General features: G+C 42.7%; 1 protein-coding gene across 1 annotated transcript in view; it reads left to right on the plus strand.

The window, feature by feature from the left end:
- LOC123504466 (dopamine D2-like receptor) overlaps nucleotides 1-17,070 on the plus strand; it is a 553,454-nt gene extending 536,384 nt beyond the window's left edge. Inside the window, exons 4-8 of the mRNA XM_045254990.1 lie at nucleotides 5,030-5,233; nucleotides 7,957-8,075; nucleotides 11,983-12,130; nucleotides 13,406-13,598; nucleotides 14,502-17,070. Coding sequence (XP_045110925.1) covers nucleotides 5,030-5,233; nucleotides 7,957-8,075; nucleotides 11,983-12,130; nucleotides 13,406-13,598; nucleotides 14,502-14,719 — 882 coding nt within the window. The 3' untranslated portion in view covers nucleotides 14,720-17,070. The remainder of the gene's footprint in view (nucleotides 1-5,029; nucleotides 5,234-7,956; nucleotides 8,076-11,982; nucleotides 12,131-13,405; nucleotides 13,599-14,501) is intronic.
- The last annotated feature ends 302 nt before the right edge of the window (nucleotides 17,071-17,372 follow it).

A 17,372-nucleotide genomic window follows, 5' to 3' on the forward strand; every position in this document is an offset into this window, starting at 1 on the left:
CCTATCAACCACCAATCAGTCAACCGGTCAATCAGCGTCAGTCAATCAGTCTGAATAGAATCACTCCTGTCGACAAATAATGACAACAGCACCAGTGATACCCTAAGTACAATTTCCCACACAAAGACATGACCGCCAGGGATGTGACAGATGGCGACACTCGATTATAGCAACGCAAAGTGTCAAAATAATGAAGTAAGCATAAGAAATCGTTTGTAGTTACAAGAGTTTACATATTTGCTATACTAAGTTTCCTGGTTCAGATTAACCCCTTCGATACTGAGACGCATTTTTTACCTTGAAATTGAAGGAGTTTAGCAGACTAGTAAGGAATGATATACTAAAATTTGTTGTTTCTATGTTCCTTCCTTGGTGTTCCTGCCTCTTCACGGAATACAGGAAGAACTGTCGGTCATCTCCCACAACAGATCACCGTTCGACACATTTCCTCCGCTAATTTTTCCTCCAAATAACCTCCGCCACTACCGAAGGACAAATGACGGTCGCCTTATTAGTTTTATTGACGGTAAAGGAAGCTGTCATCATTCTCCCTTCACTGACGTATCCGGTGTTCTCTCTCTCTCTCTCTCTCTCTCTCTCTCTCTCTCTCTCTCTCTCTCTCTCTCTCTCTCTCTCTCTCATCAGGTCATTTCCCTTGTTATTTTGTGTCCTTCTCTTCTGTCTCCTTCTTTTCTTCTTTTCTTTCTCCTCAGAATCCTTTCCGTTTTTCGACACACAGTCTTAGGAAAAGTGTAGACGTATATGAGGCCGGAGGATGATGAAGCAGTGAAAATCGTTATAAGAATACAATTACAGATATTTTTTTCTCTCCCTTTTCTCTTCCTTCTTTTTCTCCTCCTTGTTTTCTCCTCCTTCTCCATAATAACCCCCACCACTAGCCTTGATCTCTTTTAGAAAATATACACGTAAATACACACACACACACACACACACACACACACACACACACACACTTTTCAGATATGACTTTTTTCTCTTATTTAATTTACTCACGGCGACAACAGAAGGAGAGGAGAGAGAGAGAGAGAGAGAGAGAGAGAGAGAGAGAGAGAGAGAGAGAGAGAGAGAGAGAGAGAGAGAGAGAGAGAGAGAGAGAGAGAGAGAGAGAGAGAGAGAGAGAGAGAGAGAGAGAGAGAGAGAGAGAGAGAGAGAGAGAGGAGTAAACGGTAGAGATGCAAGGAACAAGAAGATTCAGAAGAGGTGGAAGGAGAAAGAAGAGAATAGACAGAGAGTGAATAGGGTGAACAAGGACATGAAAGGAAGTATGTTGGAAATTTATGTGAGAGGAAGGGAATGTGTGTGTGTGTGTGTGTGTGTGTGTGTGTGTGTGTGTGTGTGTGTGTGTGTGTGTGTGTGTGTGTGTGTGCGTGTGCGTGTGCGTGTGTGTGTGTGTGTGTGTTGAGTAGTACTTATGTATTATGCATGTGCCGGATTTAAAGGCAATAGAATTAATAGAATTATAACCATGTAAGTGTTTGAGGAGTTCACCACAGCTTATAGTGCTCAAACCCCTCGGAAAGCAAAGATAGATCCGTATGAAACTCTATTACCAAATCCACTATCAATATGAGAGCTCGCCATCAAACGGTAACTCCCAGGCAAGCGACGGTGTGGAAAGCCTTCATCACGCTAGAGACAATGAATCTCGTCTCAGTGTACACGTGGGAAGCAAATGTCATACTGGGAAAGAGATTTAACATGATAACAAATATACACACCACGTACTGGAAATCACTGCCCTTTGCTTTTATCTATTTATTTATTTATCTACTTTATTCGTTTATCTAACTATTCATTTATTACTTTTAACATATGATTGCGATTTGTAGGAGGGCGTTCAGTCTACAGAAGGAGTTGGTTGGTTGAGCTGTGAGTGATAAACGCCCAGGTGTTTGTCGACAGCTGGAATAATCTTTAACACTGTAGATGAGATGTGTTTCAAAAGGCACCGCATCACTCACTCACCGGAAGCCTGACTCTCAAACTACAGAGCAGGATCAGGATTATCAATTTCATGACGTCTTTTCTCCTTTACTTTTGACAAACTTTTGTGAGGCTTTTTATTAAATATTCGTGATTGAGTTTAATAAGAACCTAAAATATATAAACCAATCATTTGTATTGTCCTCGAAAATAATTTCTTTGTGATATTCCAGAGCGTTTCAGAATACAGGCGCGGGATATGACTAAAATCCGTGGCTCTTGTGTGAAGCTGAACAACTGCAAAATTCAAGGCAGACACCGGACCACTGTGAAACGACAGCTTCGCAGGTCATGCATAAAACAGTTGCGGCAAGCAGAAACCGCAGCTGGGAACTGAATAATCTAGGTCGTCTACTTTTAATGAAAAGTTTCCTATCAACTGAACGTTAACTATAATCTAATCAATGCTACCAAGGTACAGAAAATTCAGTATCATTGTACACAACATCTCTGCTACACAGGGAAACTAGACAATTTAAAATCAATGTCTATTTTTCACAGTTCACCTGATAAGCTTCCAGTTCAGACCTTAGAATGTCCTCATAGCTTCAGCAATTGAACGTGACAATGACTTTTACTACCGCAATATTCAAGACACTAACTCGCTGACTGGAAAACTGCTACGAAAGTGAAAACAAACTCAAAGACGACACTGATAAAACCAAGACCATCGAACAGTACTACGAGGAAAGAAGAAAGTGTGCGTGTGTGTGTGTGTGTGTGTGTGTGTGTGTGTGTGTGTGTGTGTGTGTGTGTGTGTGTGTGTGTGTGTGTGTGTGTGTGTGTGTGTGTGTGTGTGTGTGTGTGTGTGTGTGTGTGTGTGTGTGTAATAATAATGGCAATATTTCAATTTATTTGAATGGCAGCTAGTACAGGTACAGAGCTGGACCTTCTACATATTACATTATTTATACATATGTCCTTATATACTAACACTGATACACCTTAGGTCTACACAACCTCCCTAGTGGCATCTGACATATGATGCGCGGCTGCTGTGTGTGTGTGTGTGTGTGTGTGTGTGTGTGGGTCACTATAGTACTACTGCACCTTTTAATCATCATGCATCAGTTACCATAATAAAATTGTTACACCACAAAATTATATATCCAAAAGTCCCATAAGAATGATACAGTTGAGACTCGAACCTTTGGCAGAACACTGAGAGGGACGCGGCACAGTAACCTTCATGTCTTAATAACCATGAAGATCTCAGTAGTGCTGGATGTCCATCACTACCTCGCCAAAACCACACAATTTCCACCTTCAGTACTTGAACGCATTTTTATCATGTTTACACGTGATTAGACGATTTTATTGACATTAGGAAGAGTCTATGGAGGTCAGAAGACTAATGGCCAGAGTCTTTACTATTTCAATCCCCACATGAGTTTCTGAAGCTGTATAGAAGCTCCAAATAGTAAAGAGAATAAATATTAAAACCCGTTCTGTTGCTGAAGAGGTTAAAGGGACAGAGGAAACATATTGCCATAAGTCGCTTCTCTTAATCTTTACTGCTTACGTTTTACTGATGACCGCGCGCATCCAGCTGGTCTGAAGCAATGGCACACGAAACTTATGATATAGGGACATAATTACCACAAAAATAAAAGAAAAACGCATCGCAAGACAATTAGTATCTATCTATAATCTCTCTCTCTCTCTCTCTCTCTCTCTCTCTCTCTCTCTCTCTCTCTCTCCCAGTAATAACAACATTTAAGCAGAAACATCAAGCGCTCTTCAAAATACCCACTCAATTGAATTATCTCGTTCAAAACACTTGCATACGTTATTATGAATACAGACTAATTCCGCCGCCAGCAATAAGGGAGGCGGCGTCCTCAGGCCAATGGCGGGGCTTGCATTATTGCCGCCAGCAGGACGCAGGTAATGAACACTTACTGCGACTTACGCCAAACACATTCCCAGCTCTTTGTTAAAGGTTGCTTCCGACCTCATTGAATTCAGTGCTTTGTGCTTAAGAGTTTAACGCTGTGTTTGAATTTTTTGCCTCCTTCTTCCAAATTGTTTCATTATTAAACTACTAACCTGCATTTATCTTGTTTATGCACAGCTATGTAGAGTGTAAGTTAGTTTGTTTATTGTTATTCTCTTAACTTGCCTATTTATTCATTTACTTATCTATCTATTTATCTGTTTAGGGAAAAGGAGTAAACAATGAGTAACAGATGGGAAGCTGTACACGAGCAGGCTGCAGCTCTGAGAAGTGTCGGAATGAACTAAAAGAAAGCAATGAGTCAGTTAACACTATCATGAAGGAAGACAACACTGGGAAGGCGTGTCTCCGTTTCCTTCAACAACATATTCATATTTACATCACTCTCTTAACTCCTTCAATACTGGGACACATTTTTACCTTGAGATTTGTGTTAGACCATTTTATTGACATTATGATGGGTCTATAGAGGTCGGCAGATTAATAGCCACAGTTTCCACTATTTCAATCCTCCACATGAGTTTCTGAAGCTGTATTAAATAAATAAATAGTAAGCAGAATGAATATGGAAACGTGTCACGGTACTCAAGGGGTTAACAATTAGCGACTATCAAAAGTTTCCTATTAAGATCTGGTGTGCTTGTGTTCATCTCGCCAAACATGGAAAGAAGGAACAGCAAATCTCCAGCGGTACTCTTGACTGCATGTTGGTACAGTTCCTTGCATATCCCACTGTACTTAGTTTTTTTTTTTATTATCATTCATTTCGTTCTTTTTATTCTTCCTTCCTTTCTTTCTTTTCCGCCTTCTTTTTTTTCTTTGTCTCCTTCTGTTCCTCTCTTTAATTCCTTTCTGTTAGATTTTAGGTATTTTTTCCTTTCTAATTTTCTTCCGTGTGTGTGTGTGTGTGTGTGTGTGTGTGTGTGTGTGTGTGTGTGTGTGTGTGTGTGTGTATGAGACACCATTACCCAGCAGCAAATACCTTATCATGCACGCAGATTCCACACAAGCTAGATAGAAACAGTGCAATAAATCAAGTGCCCACCAACACACCCCGTCTCGTTGCAGGCTTTAAAAGAGCGAGCCCGCAAAAAGAAGCCGAAAGTGAGCGAAATCAAGGCGGGGAGCGTGATAGAAAACGTGACCCAGACGAGGATGTTAGAGACAGCACTGAGTTCGGAGGCGTCCCATGCACCGCCTGCCCCAGCCAAAGGCCTGCCGCCGCCGCTCATCGAGGAGGACAGGAACACCAACAACACAAGCAACAGTCAGGTAAGGCAAATAACAACGCTGTGCCTCTCTTCAGTGCATTATTGTTTCTGCTACTACATGCATAGTCTGCCTACTTTAAAATGGCTCCTTGATTCAAAACAGTGTTGCTATTGATGGTATAATTGATTTGATGTGAATGATACTTTTTTATTTATACCATGTGGGCTTTTCACGGGAATTTATGGGCTAAAGGGGGTACTTTTTAGGGTACCTCCTATCTCAAACCCCACCCGCTAGGAAATCCTTGCCCTGAGTGAGGAAGCCCAACCCGTGCGCTTGGAGACCCCTCGGACCCCAAAGCACGCATGGTTCCACTGTACCACGACGGTCTCTTGTTTACTGCTGATCGCCACACTCACGACAAGGACAGACTACAGTTTTGCCTCAAGATCTGACACATACACATTCCCCGAGACACCATTGAGACAAACACCCAGGAACTATTTGAAAGTACACGGACTAGAGGTGTTCTTTAGAAGGCGGGACAGTAGCTAAATTACAGTTAACAAAGCAAAACACGGATTCCGCAGTACCTTTCAATAATGCGTTCTAATATTCAGTATCTAATGTGTTCTAAGTGTGTTATTGTTTCTACTACTAGCGGTGTTCTTAGAAGGCGGGACAGCAGCTAAATTACGGTAAATACACATCAAAACACGAATTCCGCAGTATCTTTCAATAATGCGTTTTAATAGTCAGAATAATACAGAAACACACACACTAAACACACACACACACACACACACACACACACACACACACACACACACACACACACACACACACACATATATACTTTCTTTGCTTTTCCCTCCTTTTCGAAACCTTTCCCTCCTTGCCTCTCTCCCTCCCTCCCTCCCTCCTGCCTGTCCTCTTTTCCTCTCCTCTCCCCCCTTGATACCTTCCATCCCAGCCCCCTCTTCTGCCACAGCTAATCAGAAAAAGAAACCCTCATAGTGAATCTCATGTTCTCCTTATCTGCAGGTCTGCTCACTCACCGCCCTCTGCCTTTTCGTCTCTCATCCTCTGATATCTCTCTCTCTCTCTCTCTCTCTCTCTCTCTCTCTCTCTCTCTCTCTCTCTCTCTCTCTCTCTCTCTCTCTCTCTCTCTCTCTCTCTCTCTCTCTCTCTCTCTCTGTTTCTCTCTCTCTCTCTCTCTCTCTCTCTCTCTCTCTCTCTCTCTCTCTCTCTCTCTCTCTCTCTCTCTCTCTCTCTCTCTCTCTCTCTCTCTCTCTCTCTCTCTCTCTCTCTCTCTCTCTCTCTCTCTCTCTCTCTCTCACACACACACACACACACACACACACACACACACACACCATACAGAGCTGCAACAACGTTTCCTGTGCACCACAAAGTCTGCAAATATTGAGGTAAACTCTACCCAAAAACCGGCTAGCGTATAAGAGAAAGAGCGAGTGAAAACACTACTTTTTATTCCAAACTTCCCCTTAGTGAACTCTGAATATACAGCGTTCACGAGTGCCTGGCATTATTGATTCCTTTTTTTCCCCCAGGTTCTTTCTTTTTAGTCCGCCTTTCCTCTCAGTTTTACTTATATTATTTCTTTTTTTACCCTATCGTCTCTGAATAAGTAAAGCGTAGTCACATTTCTGCTTCCATTATCGCCTTCCTACTCTACTGCTTCTCTGAATTAAGTTTTTTTTTCGCATTAATGATCGCCAGCTCTGTATTACCAGCGTGGAAGTAAAGCCGTTATACGATTCCAGGGATTCTTTACCTTCAGATATGTTTGGTTAGGTTATGTAGGAACACGAGAAAATGAGGGAAGCTGCAAGATTTTGGGCCAGTATAAGAAAAGCTGTCTAATTCCATCTATCATCCTCATCTTATTTTCTAATCAGCACTATTGTGTGTCTACTCTAAAGTGGCTCCTTGGTCTCGATTTGAATAGTGTCCCAGGGTTGTCAGATCTTGAGGAAAACTGTTAGCTGTCCTTGTAATAAGTGCGTTGATCACGAAATTGGAGGTGTCAAATGTAATCCATATAGAAACTCGTGTTAAACCAGACAAGGCCGCCGTGGTACAGTGGAACCATGCCCACTATGGGGTCCGAGGGGTCTCCAAGCGCACGGGTTCGAATCCTGTCCACGGTCCGAGTGTAAGTTGGGCTTCCTCACTCGGGACAAGGTTTTCCTAACGGGAGGGCTTTGAGATAGGAGGTACCACAAAACTATCTCTTTTCGCCCATAAATTCCCGTGAAAAGCCCACATGGTATAAAAAAAAAAAGGTGACTAACACACAGCCTCACACAATTCTCAAACAATAAATAGTCTACATTGTAATTACAGGAGAAAACGAGGGACTTTCCCATAATCTTCCCATTCAACAACCTTCGTCTTATTGACATATTAAATTCCTTCTTCCTTGTATGCATCTTGATCATATCTTTCTGTATCTAATGAATATAGTCTTTTCCTATATATTTAACCCTTTCAGTACTTGGACGCTATTTCACCATGAGTTTCTGGTATGATTAGACGATTCTATTTACATTAGGAAGTGTCTATGGAGGTCAGAAGATTAATGGCCAGAGTCTTCACTATTTAACTCCCACTTAAGTTTCTGAAGCTGTATAAAATCACCAAATAGTAAGCAGAATGAATATGAAAAAGCGTCATGGTACTCGAGGGATTATTGAATTTAGGTTTCTTTTTTTCCAATATACACTGAATTGTTACATCTATCGCATACCTTTTCCCAGGACGAAGATGAGGATGAGGTGGACGAGGCGGGAGTGGTTCTGACGGGCGCCGAGAACTGCCACATCATCAAGAACCCGAGGCCGGAAGAGCTAAACCTTGGCACTGTCAGGGAAGAAGAGTAAGTCACTGAGCCTTGACTGCCCATCTAACGAAACAGAACACTGCTACTAACACTACAACAACTACTACTACTAACACTACAATAACAGTAACAACAATGGCAGTACTTATTATGATAGTACATACATATAAAACATGATACAATGATGATAGTTGTAGTAGTAGTAGTAGTAGTAGTAGTAGTAGTAGTAGGAGGAGGAGGAGGAGGAGGAGGAGGAGGAGGAGGAGGAGGAGGAGGAGGAGGAGGAGGAGGAGGAGGAGGAGGAGGAGGAGGAGGAGGAGGAAGAGAAGAAGAAGAAGAAGAAGAAGAAGAAGAAGAAGAAGAAGAAGAAGAAGAAGAAGAAGAAGAAGAAGAAGAAGAAAAAAAAGAAGAAGAAGAAGAAGAAGAAGAAGAGGAAGTAGTAGTAGTAGTAGTAGTAGTAGTAGTAGTAGTAGTAGTAGTAGTAGTAGTAGTAGTAGTAGTAGTAGTAGTAGCAGCAGTAGTAGAAGCAGCAACAGTTTTGTTTTCCTACAGTAATGAATGTTAGGGATCTGTACTCGAATACAAGCAAATTTTGATGTCAAGCTTACAATCATTGCACAGTAGGCCTATCACTGTTCTCAATCACCAAACACCACACTCAACACCGCACACATTCACTTTCACTCGACTCTTTAATGGCAACATGTGCTGAATCAAGGTCAGAGGGAGAGAGAAGTGATTCATTTCCACGTCATCTCTTCAGCCAGCCACACCTTGCTCACTGCGGTCTGCTCTTCACTCATTCTCTCTCCTTTACCTTCCTTTCCACGCACTCTCGCTCAGTCATACTATAATTTGCGCGCCTGATCGTTCTCTTTCACTAAAAATTCATCTCGTTTTATTTTTTCATCTCTCTCATTTTATCTTTTTTTTTTTATCATCCATTATTTTTTTTTATCATTCATTCATTTCCAACTCTCGTGTTTACTCCACATTTAGCTATAGAGTGAGAGCAATTTATATCATTTTTCACCATCATAATATTTTCTCTCTATTTTTTTCTATCTCGGGATAAGTTTTCATACAAATCCTATCCAGAGTCACGTACTCCATGACCAACCAGTTATTCATTAAATCCATCTCCTCGTTATTTCAATCCTCGTGTCCCGCTTGTGTCCGCATCAGGTGCTTCCATTTTATTCATTTTTTACTTAATTTATGGGGGCTCTTTTTTTTCGCAGCCTCACATTTCCCGCTCTCTGTCCTACGTATTTCCTTTTCAATTTGGCCGGTCGCACGCGCTAAATAAAATATACCATTCGGCGGGTGATCCATTGGGTATGAAACGCCGCAATCCTGCAGATCCGCGAGGCTTGGTAGTCATGCATAGGGACGGACGGTGCTTCGGCGGTGCTTCAGTGCTGCTCATTTTGGGGTGAACGATCATTTAATTCAAGGCACGTGAAACCCCAAGATCCAGAGGTACTGACACGGGGCATGTTTGGTAAATGTGTCAAAAGGTTTCATTCACTCATGTTTCGATTTGTTTTCTCGTGTACTGGTTGGTTCATTGGTGGTGGGAAGGATGGGTTCTCTCTCAATCACTTATGTACGTGTCGTGTCATCCTTCTGATCACTTCGGAGAGAGAAAGAGAATTGCATTGAAATAAAAAAAAAATGGCGGCACCACCACCACCAATACCACCACCAACAACAACAACTACCACTACTACTACTATTACTACTACTACTACAACAACAACAACTACCACTACCACTACTACTACTATTACTACTACTACTACTACTACTACTACTACTACTACTACTACTACTACTACTACAACAACAACAACAACAACAACAACAACAACAACAGCAGCAGCAACAACAAGAAGGAAAAGAGAAAAGAGAGTACGAATAATATTTTAGCGAGGCAGTTTCTAAAAGTCGCACCCAAGCAAGAGAACTGTGTGTGTGTGTGTGTGTGTGTGTGTGTGTGTGTGTGTGTGTGTGTGTGTGTGTGTGTGTGTGTGTGTGTGTGTGTGTGTGTGTGTGTGTGTGTGTGTGTGTGTGTGTCGCCAAGATTCCTCCTCGTTTGGTTATCTTATATTTTAACGAAGGCAAGATCGGTTTTCGGGTCCAGAGAGAGAGAGAGAGAGAGAACGCAGCACACACACACAGGCTAGTAGTGAGAGAGGCTTCGTTCACCCGGCTGGAGGAGCATAAGCCTCTTTCTATCCCTTGCTCTTCTCGAAAAGGAAAATATCAAAAGCATAGTCACCTCATCCACGAATCTCTCTCTCTCTCTCTCTCTCTCTCTCTCCCGACCAAGGAAAAAAAACGGTACTAAAAGAAGAAACCTCACGTAGGAACCATTAACCCCTGCAGTAACATGACGCGTTTCTGTATTCATTCTGCTTACTATTTGATGATTTTATACAGCTTCAGAAACTTATGTGTGGGATCAGAATAGTGAAGGTTGTGGCCATTATTTTCTGACCTCAATAGACCCTTCCTAATGTCAATAAAATGGTCTAATCGTACACAAATCTCAAGGTTAAAATGTATCCCAGTATGGAAGGGATTAACTACTGACGCAATTACTGATTAAGAGAGAGCTGTTTGAAGAAAATGTATTGAGTAGTCTTGAATAATCATGAACCGTGTCCTGGGAATTGTGTTTTCCTGCCTAACATCCCCGGAGTCAGGTAGGCATTAACCCCTTCAATACTGGGCACATTTTTTACCTTGAGATTTGTGTACGATTAGACCCTTTTATTGACATTAGGAAGGGTCTATGGAGGTCAGAAGGTTAGTGGTCCATTCTTCACTATTTCAATTCCCCATATAAGTTTCTGAAGCTGTATAAAATCACTTAGTAATAAGCAGAACAAATATGGAAAGTATAAAAGAACAAAGTTAAAATAGTAAGAATAATACAATGGTAAACATTTACACAATATTAAGTGGGTATGCTCTCTCAGCATACCCACTTAATATTATGTAAATGTTTACCATTGTATTTTTCTTAGTATTTTAAATATGGAAAGGAGTCATGGTACTCAAGGCATTAATCATTCCTGGTTTCTGAAGTGAGCGGAGCGAGTTACTTGTTGCGTGGCGATCGCACTCCAGTCTATCTGTTTTAATCTACAATCCAATGAAAAGTTTGGACTGCCACTTTTCGCCGGCGTGAATCTTGCCAGTGAAAGCAAACAGTTGTGCGGTTCTCCTGTAGTTTGCAGTGATAAGTGGCATGTGTATTAAGGCTCGTATTCTCTCGTGCTTCACCCGCACTATTTCTAAAGGCTTTATCTAAATTTATAAGAGCTTTTAAAGTGTTTTGTGCAGTTCCAGAGGCAGGTTGACAAGATTTTTACATTATTAACTAAAGAAACACTCTTGAAAACCCCGGTAGTCATCTCTGTGTTCTTGGAAAATAGTTGTGGTGAGAGAGAAGAGCTTTTTAAGATATTTTTAGGTTCTTGAGGCAGAGTGACAAGATTTTTATATTATTAACTGGAGAAACACTCTTGAAAACCCCGCAAGTCATCTCTGTGGCCTTGGAAAACAGTCGTGGTGAGAGAGCAAAGCCTTTTTGAATATGGGCCTAGAGTACATTTCTCTTCTAAAGGTCTTACAGAAATGAGAGGGAGAGTATGATTCCTGCTCTCTTTTCATGAGGTTAACCCTTCAATACTAGGACACATTTTGATATTTGTGAACGATTGGACCATTTTATTAACATTATAACATTATGGAGGTTAGAAGATTAATTGCCACAGTCTTCACAATTCTAATCCCCCACATAAGTTTCTGAAGCTGTTTAAAATCACCAAATTGTAAGGAAAACGAATAAGAAAACGCGTCATGGCATTGAAGTGCTTACTTAACTCGTACATGTGAATTTTTACTGAGTCGAATCTTTGTGTCCCGGCAGGTCGATGGAGAGAGGAGGGGCGACAGCCGCTGTACAATCCACGAGGAATGGAGCGGCGGAGGTGGTGCGGGGAGCGGAGGGGCGGGGTGCGGTACAGCCTGACCCCTCGCCAAGAAAGGCTCTTCTCGTAAAGCAGAAGAAAGTGAAGGTAAGCAGCAGCAGACCACAATGTTTGCTGCCAACTCAAATGAAGGACCAAGAACAGTGACAAAAGTTCTCGATGTTCTTTGTCCAGTTCTGATCTTGTTAAAAAAATGAATAAATAAATAAAAATCATATGGTGTTGAGTAAATTATTGGGATTGTCTGTACATTTCACCACACTTGTTTTATCTAAATATATTCATGATCACGTTGGTGTCATGTTGTATATACGGCAATATCTCAGCAGCATGTTACTCAAGGTTTAGTGAATTGTTGAGATTATTTATTCCGAATGTCTGATATCAGGTTTTTTTTTTTTTATTTATACCATGTGGGCTTTTCACGGGAATTTATGGACTAAAGGGGATACTTTTTGGGGTACCTCCTATCTCAAAGCCCACCCGCTAGGAATACCTTGCCCCGAGTGAGGAAGCCCAACCTACACTCGGACCGTGGACAGGATTTCAACCCGTGCGCTTGGAGACCCCTCGGACACCAAAGCACGCATGGTTCCACTGTACCACGACAAGCAGAAAATCTTGTATGCTAACAAAACTAGCAACTATCTTGAGAGTGCTATATATATCCCAAACTTCTTTTTTTTCTATTTTCATCTTGTTCTATGTTTTCTTACTAGCGCGTTAACTGTAATTGCTAGGAAGAACTAATCACTTTGGTCAGTCAAGTGTTGAACGACATGTGATTACCAACATCATACTATCAGTGAAAAATCTGCGTGACATTTATTTGCCAGAATCCTTGAGTTTAAGAAAGCCACATATGTTACTGGTTTACTATTGGTGCATGACATTCCACCTTGGCTCTAAAGGGTCCGCCGTGGTACAGTGGAACCATGCGTGCTTTGGGGTCCGAGGGGTCTCCAAGCGCACGGGCTCGAATTCTGTCCACGGTCCGAGTGTAGGTTGGGCTTCCTCACTCGGGGTAATGGTTTTCTAGCGGGTGGGCTTTGAGATAGGAGGTACCCCAAAAAGTATCCCCTTTAGCCCAGAAATTCCCGTGAAAAACCCACATGATATAAAAAAAATAAATAAATAAAAAATAAAGGGCATAAAGAAATTCAGGAATGCTAGGAGAGTGGGAATCTGCAGCAGAACCTAAACAGCTGCTAGGAACCTATGAGTAATGCGCTTGTCCCGGTATAAAGATAAGGTCAAGGTGTAAAAATGAAGGGCGTAGCATTGACTTACGAAGGGAAACGAGAACATGTGTTACTTAGGCTAAAAAAATTTGATATTCACTTCCTCCCATTTTGCCGCCAGATCCAGTCTAAGAGGAACGGCGCGGCGGGCGGAAGGGCGCTGGAGGGCGGAGAGCTCATGGAGAAAAAAGACAAGAAAGCGTCTTCAGCTCGCTTCACCATTTACAAGGTGAACAAAGCCAGCAAGAAGAAGAGGGAGAAATCGTCCGCCAAAAAGGAAAGGAAAGCGACGAAGACCCTTGCCATCGTTCTGGGTAAGGATCTTTTTACTCTTGTCAGGGGGAGCACCTTCATAAAGCGTTAATTGCTCCTCGATACAGGTATAAACACATCTATATTTATTCATAGGAAGTAAATAGTAGGGTTGCGACAGGCGATGCTGAGGGTGCATTGCATATTAGAGAGGAAGAAATACGAGTAAACGACGAGGAACTCTGCAATGGTGAGCACAAGTAAAAAAAAATAAAATGAAAGGAAAAGAAAGATACATCAGAGAAAATTATTTAGGTAGGAAGGCGGGAAAGAAAAGAAGAGGAAAAGAAGTAAGAAGACGGGCAAGAGCAAGAAGAGGATCCTCAGAGAAGGTAATGAAAAACGAAGGCAGCTTGGAGAAGGGAGCGCGATCACTCAGCCGACACCGGGAAAAAACTAATTTAGCGGAAAAGGTAAAGATTGGGTCGTCGAGATTTTATGGGTTGCCCAGTGAGGTGTGAGAGCAGGGCTGTGTACCGCACGAAGCAGCGGGACTCGTGCACCAATATTCGATCTTAGAACACCTGGAACAGTGCTGGGAGTAGCGAGACACCACCACCTGGGAAAATTTTATCAAGGTCTGCCATGTTAGTGTCTGGAAGCATCACTGAAGTCAACAAACATGTGACGCTGTTCATAATAAAACATCTTGCAATTACTAAACATAAATTACTGGATTAATTTTAGAGTAAGCACCTTTTTAAGTATAATATTCAAGAAATCTTCCGTTATCCTCTTACACTGCCCAAAGACACCGTGCAAGTCACTCTCCGCCATCAGCATCTACCTCATTACAACAACAAGCACCTCTCTACCTCACTCGACACTCACATCCACTTCAGGCAGGAACTGAGTCTCTTTTTTCCTGTCTTGACTCCTCGTAATGTTGTTTTCTTCCTCCACAGGGGCTTTCCTGGTATGCTGGGTCCCATTTTTCACCTGCAACATCGTGGACGCCATCAGCAAGAAGACGAACATCAAAAGCCTCGAACCCAGCGTGACTCTGTTTTGGCTGACCACCTGGATCGGCTACATGAACTCCTTCCTCAACCCCGTCATCTACACAATCTTCAACCCGGAGTTCAGAAAAGCCTTCAAAAAGATCCTCGTGTGTCAGAGCTAGCCGGGGACATGCCACTTCCTCCTTATCAGAATTATTTTTATCCCATTTTAAAGTTTTGCCGCGTAGGTCACAAAATATGGTAGATAAAATGAACCTTCTTTTTTCGTATGTAATTATAACAAAAAAACGGACCAGGATGTTGTGTTTCTCTGTAGTTCTCAGTGTTAAGCTAATATCTAAGGTCAAGTGTTCGTGTGAGAGAAGGCACGAGGCGGTCTGTATCTGTGTCCCGTTCTCTGAGTCTGTTGTCTGTGGCGTTCTGTGGTGCAGGGAGAAATAAACACGCCCACACACACACACACACACACACACACACACACACACACACACACACACACACACACACACATACACACACACCTCTTAATTTCCAGTAATGCCATGAAGTGAAAAAAAAATTACAGTTAATAAAATAACCAACCTTTACCACCAAACATTTCGTGGAGTTCAACAGAGACAGGGAAAGGGGGCGGGGAAATAATGGATGGTGAAATACGCATGAATGGAAACAAGGTAGTAGTGCATTTGTTTCAAAGAGAGAGTTCTGAAGTGTTTTGTCTTTTAGGTGTTCAATGTACATAGTTTACGAAGATCATACAGTATTACAAAGCCTGGGACACAAATTTACGACACTACACAGCTTTCACACCCTCGCCCACAGCACCACCAGTACAGACTCCACCGACAACAGACTGACTCCTCTCCCAATACCAAGAGCTTGCGTATAACCGGTCCAAAGCGTGTGGTCCATGTACATATAACCTGTCTCATCCGTTGCTTGGCTTAGCTCATAGAATGACACAAATGCAGTTGTTGTTATTGTTGCTATACTCTGCTAGACTAAGCCAGGGTGCTGCATACGTCTCTTCCAAAAAAGCAACGCCAGCCATGGCTTGTCACCCATCGAACACCAAAGCAGAGTCCCGCGTATGGAATGGCCTCTCACTTTCCAGAAACACCAGAAAATTAACGAAAAAAAAAGTTCCCAAGTGTGATACTACAGACTGAAGTGAGGTTGCTGCCGCACCGTGCCCGCCAGCCCGGCGTGAGCCCACCGACTCATTGCGGGTCCGCGGCGTCGGGAGCCGGGCGTCGCCGGACCCCGCCGGGGAGCAAGGTCCACCTGCAACCTCCGCCTGACACTTGCCTCTCATTCACCAAGATAGACTTTCTCCAAAATCTCGGCAACTAATTGGTTCAGTTTATGTTTTGGAATGCGTACTGGTGTGGTACGTTTCCAGCGTGTACGGTACTTGTTCAGCGTAACACTGCTGCAGTGTGTCCCCGCCACTGATACAAGGCGATGATTTGTGTTTTTATTTCAGCCATCATGATTGTTTTCCCCGCAAAAGGAGTTTTACGTTGGCGTTTCCATAATTCTTCGACCACAACTGTCGTCCCTGTACGTTAAGAGTTGCCGCCTCTGCAGCAGCCGTGCCTCCTTGCCCTGCCGGCAGCCGCTGATGAGCATCACAGTCCAGCTTCCAGACACACGGTAGGGCCCACGCCACGCCCGCTGGCTTAAGCCCATCTTGCCCCTACATTTAACCAAAAGTCGCATTCTTACACTTCATATAAATATATATTATTTTTTCGAGTCACAAGGCTTCCCAGCTCCTGCTACATGACAAACAGGCCTGATGGCCTCTCAGACTAATCCCACCGGCTGTAACAACAGTTCACTTACGGACTGGCCTTCCAGTCCACCAAGCTGTCCCCGCAGCCCCAGCACTCACAGCCTCCAGGCCGCCCCACAGCCTGCCACACAGACATCATCATCACTCACAAAGGTGCTTGCTGTATGGATGTTATGTAGAATCTATAGTTTTTTTTAATATATAAATAAATAAACAAATATATATATAACCTTTTTTGTTTCTGCCGGAAGATTAAATTTTATATTTACTACAGATATGTATAGTGATACTTTATATCGCCACATAATATATAATTATATATAAATATAAATATATATATAAATATATACATAAACGTATATATGTAGTCTAACCAGTGTGCCGAATCCTCTCCGCCAACGGCCCGCGCCGCGCCCAGGCCACCTGCCGGCACTGAGGACACGGACACACGCAAACCCAACCCAAAAAAACAATAAATGCATAAATAAATACAAAATCTGGGCCCTAGAATATGTACATAATATATTTACTGTAACTATCTCTGTGTACAAATGTAATATGGAGTGTACATAGGAGTGTGTACGTAGATGTACCGGCGAGTGACCGTGATAACCCCATTACTTAGTGTCCGTGCTTAGTCTCCTTCCGCCCTGTGTACCGTGTGTACCGTGTGTGTGTACCCTCCCTCACTGGTGAATAAACGGAACGCCTGTACCGCCTTTCTCCCTCACCCAGCCCCAGGTCTTGCTGTTCCTCTCCCACCAATCATTCCTCTGCAAGAACCACCTCTTATTCTCTCTCTCTCTCTCTCTCTCTCTCTCTCTCTCTCTCTCTCTCTCTCTCTCTCTCTCTCTCAATACCTTCTTCCCTCTCCCTCTTCTCCCTCTCCATTAAAACAGGAATGTAATTTTCGGCAGCCATTCGCGACCTGCATCCGTCCGGCTTCCTATAGACTAGCAGAGGAAGGAATTCATCCTCCTCTTTCTCCTCTTCATCTCCTTCCTCCTCCTTCTCCT

Source organism: Portunus trituberculatus, chromosome 16, assembly GCF_017591435.1.
Source record: "Portunus trituberculatus isolate SZX2019 chromosome 16, ASM1759143v1, whole genome shotgun sequence".
NCBI classification, from domain to species: domain Eukaryota; kingdom Metazoa; phylum Arthropoda; class Malacostraca; order Decapoda; family Portunidae; genus Portunus; species Portunus trituberculatus.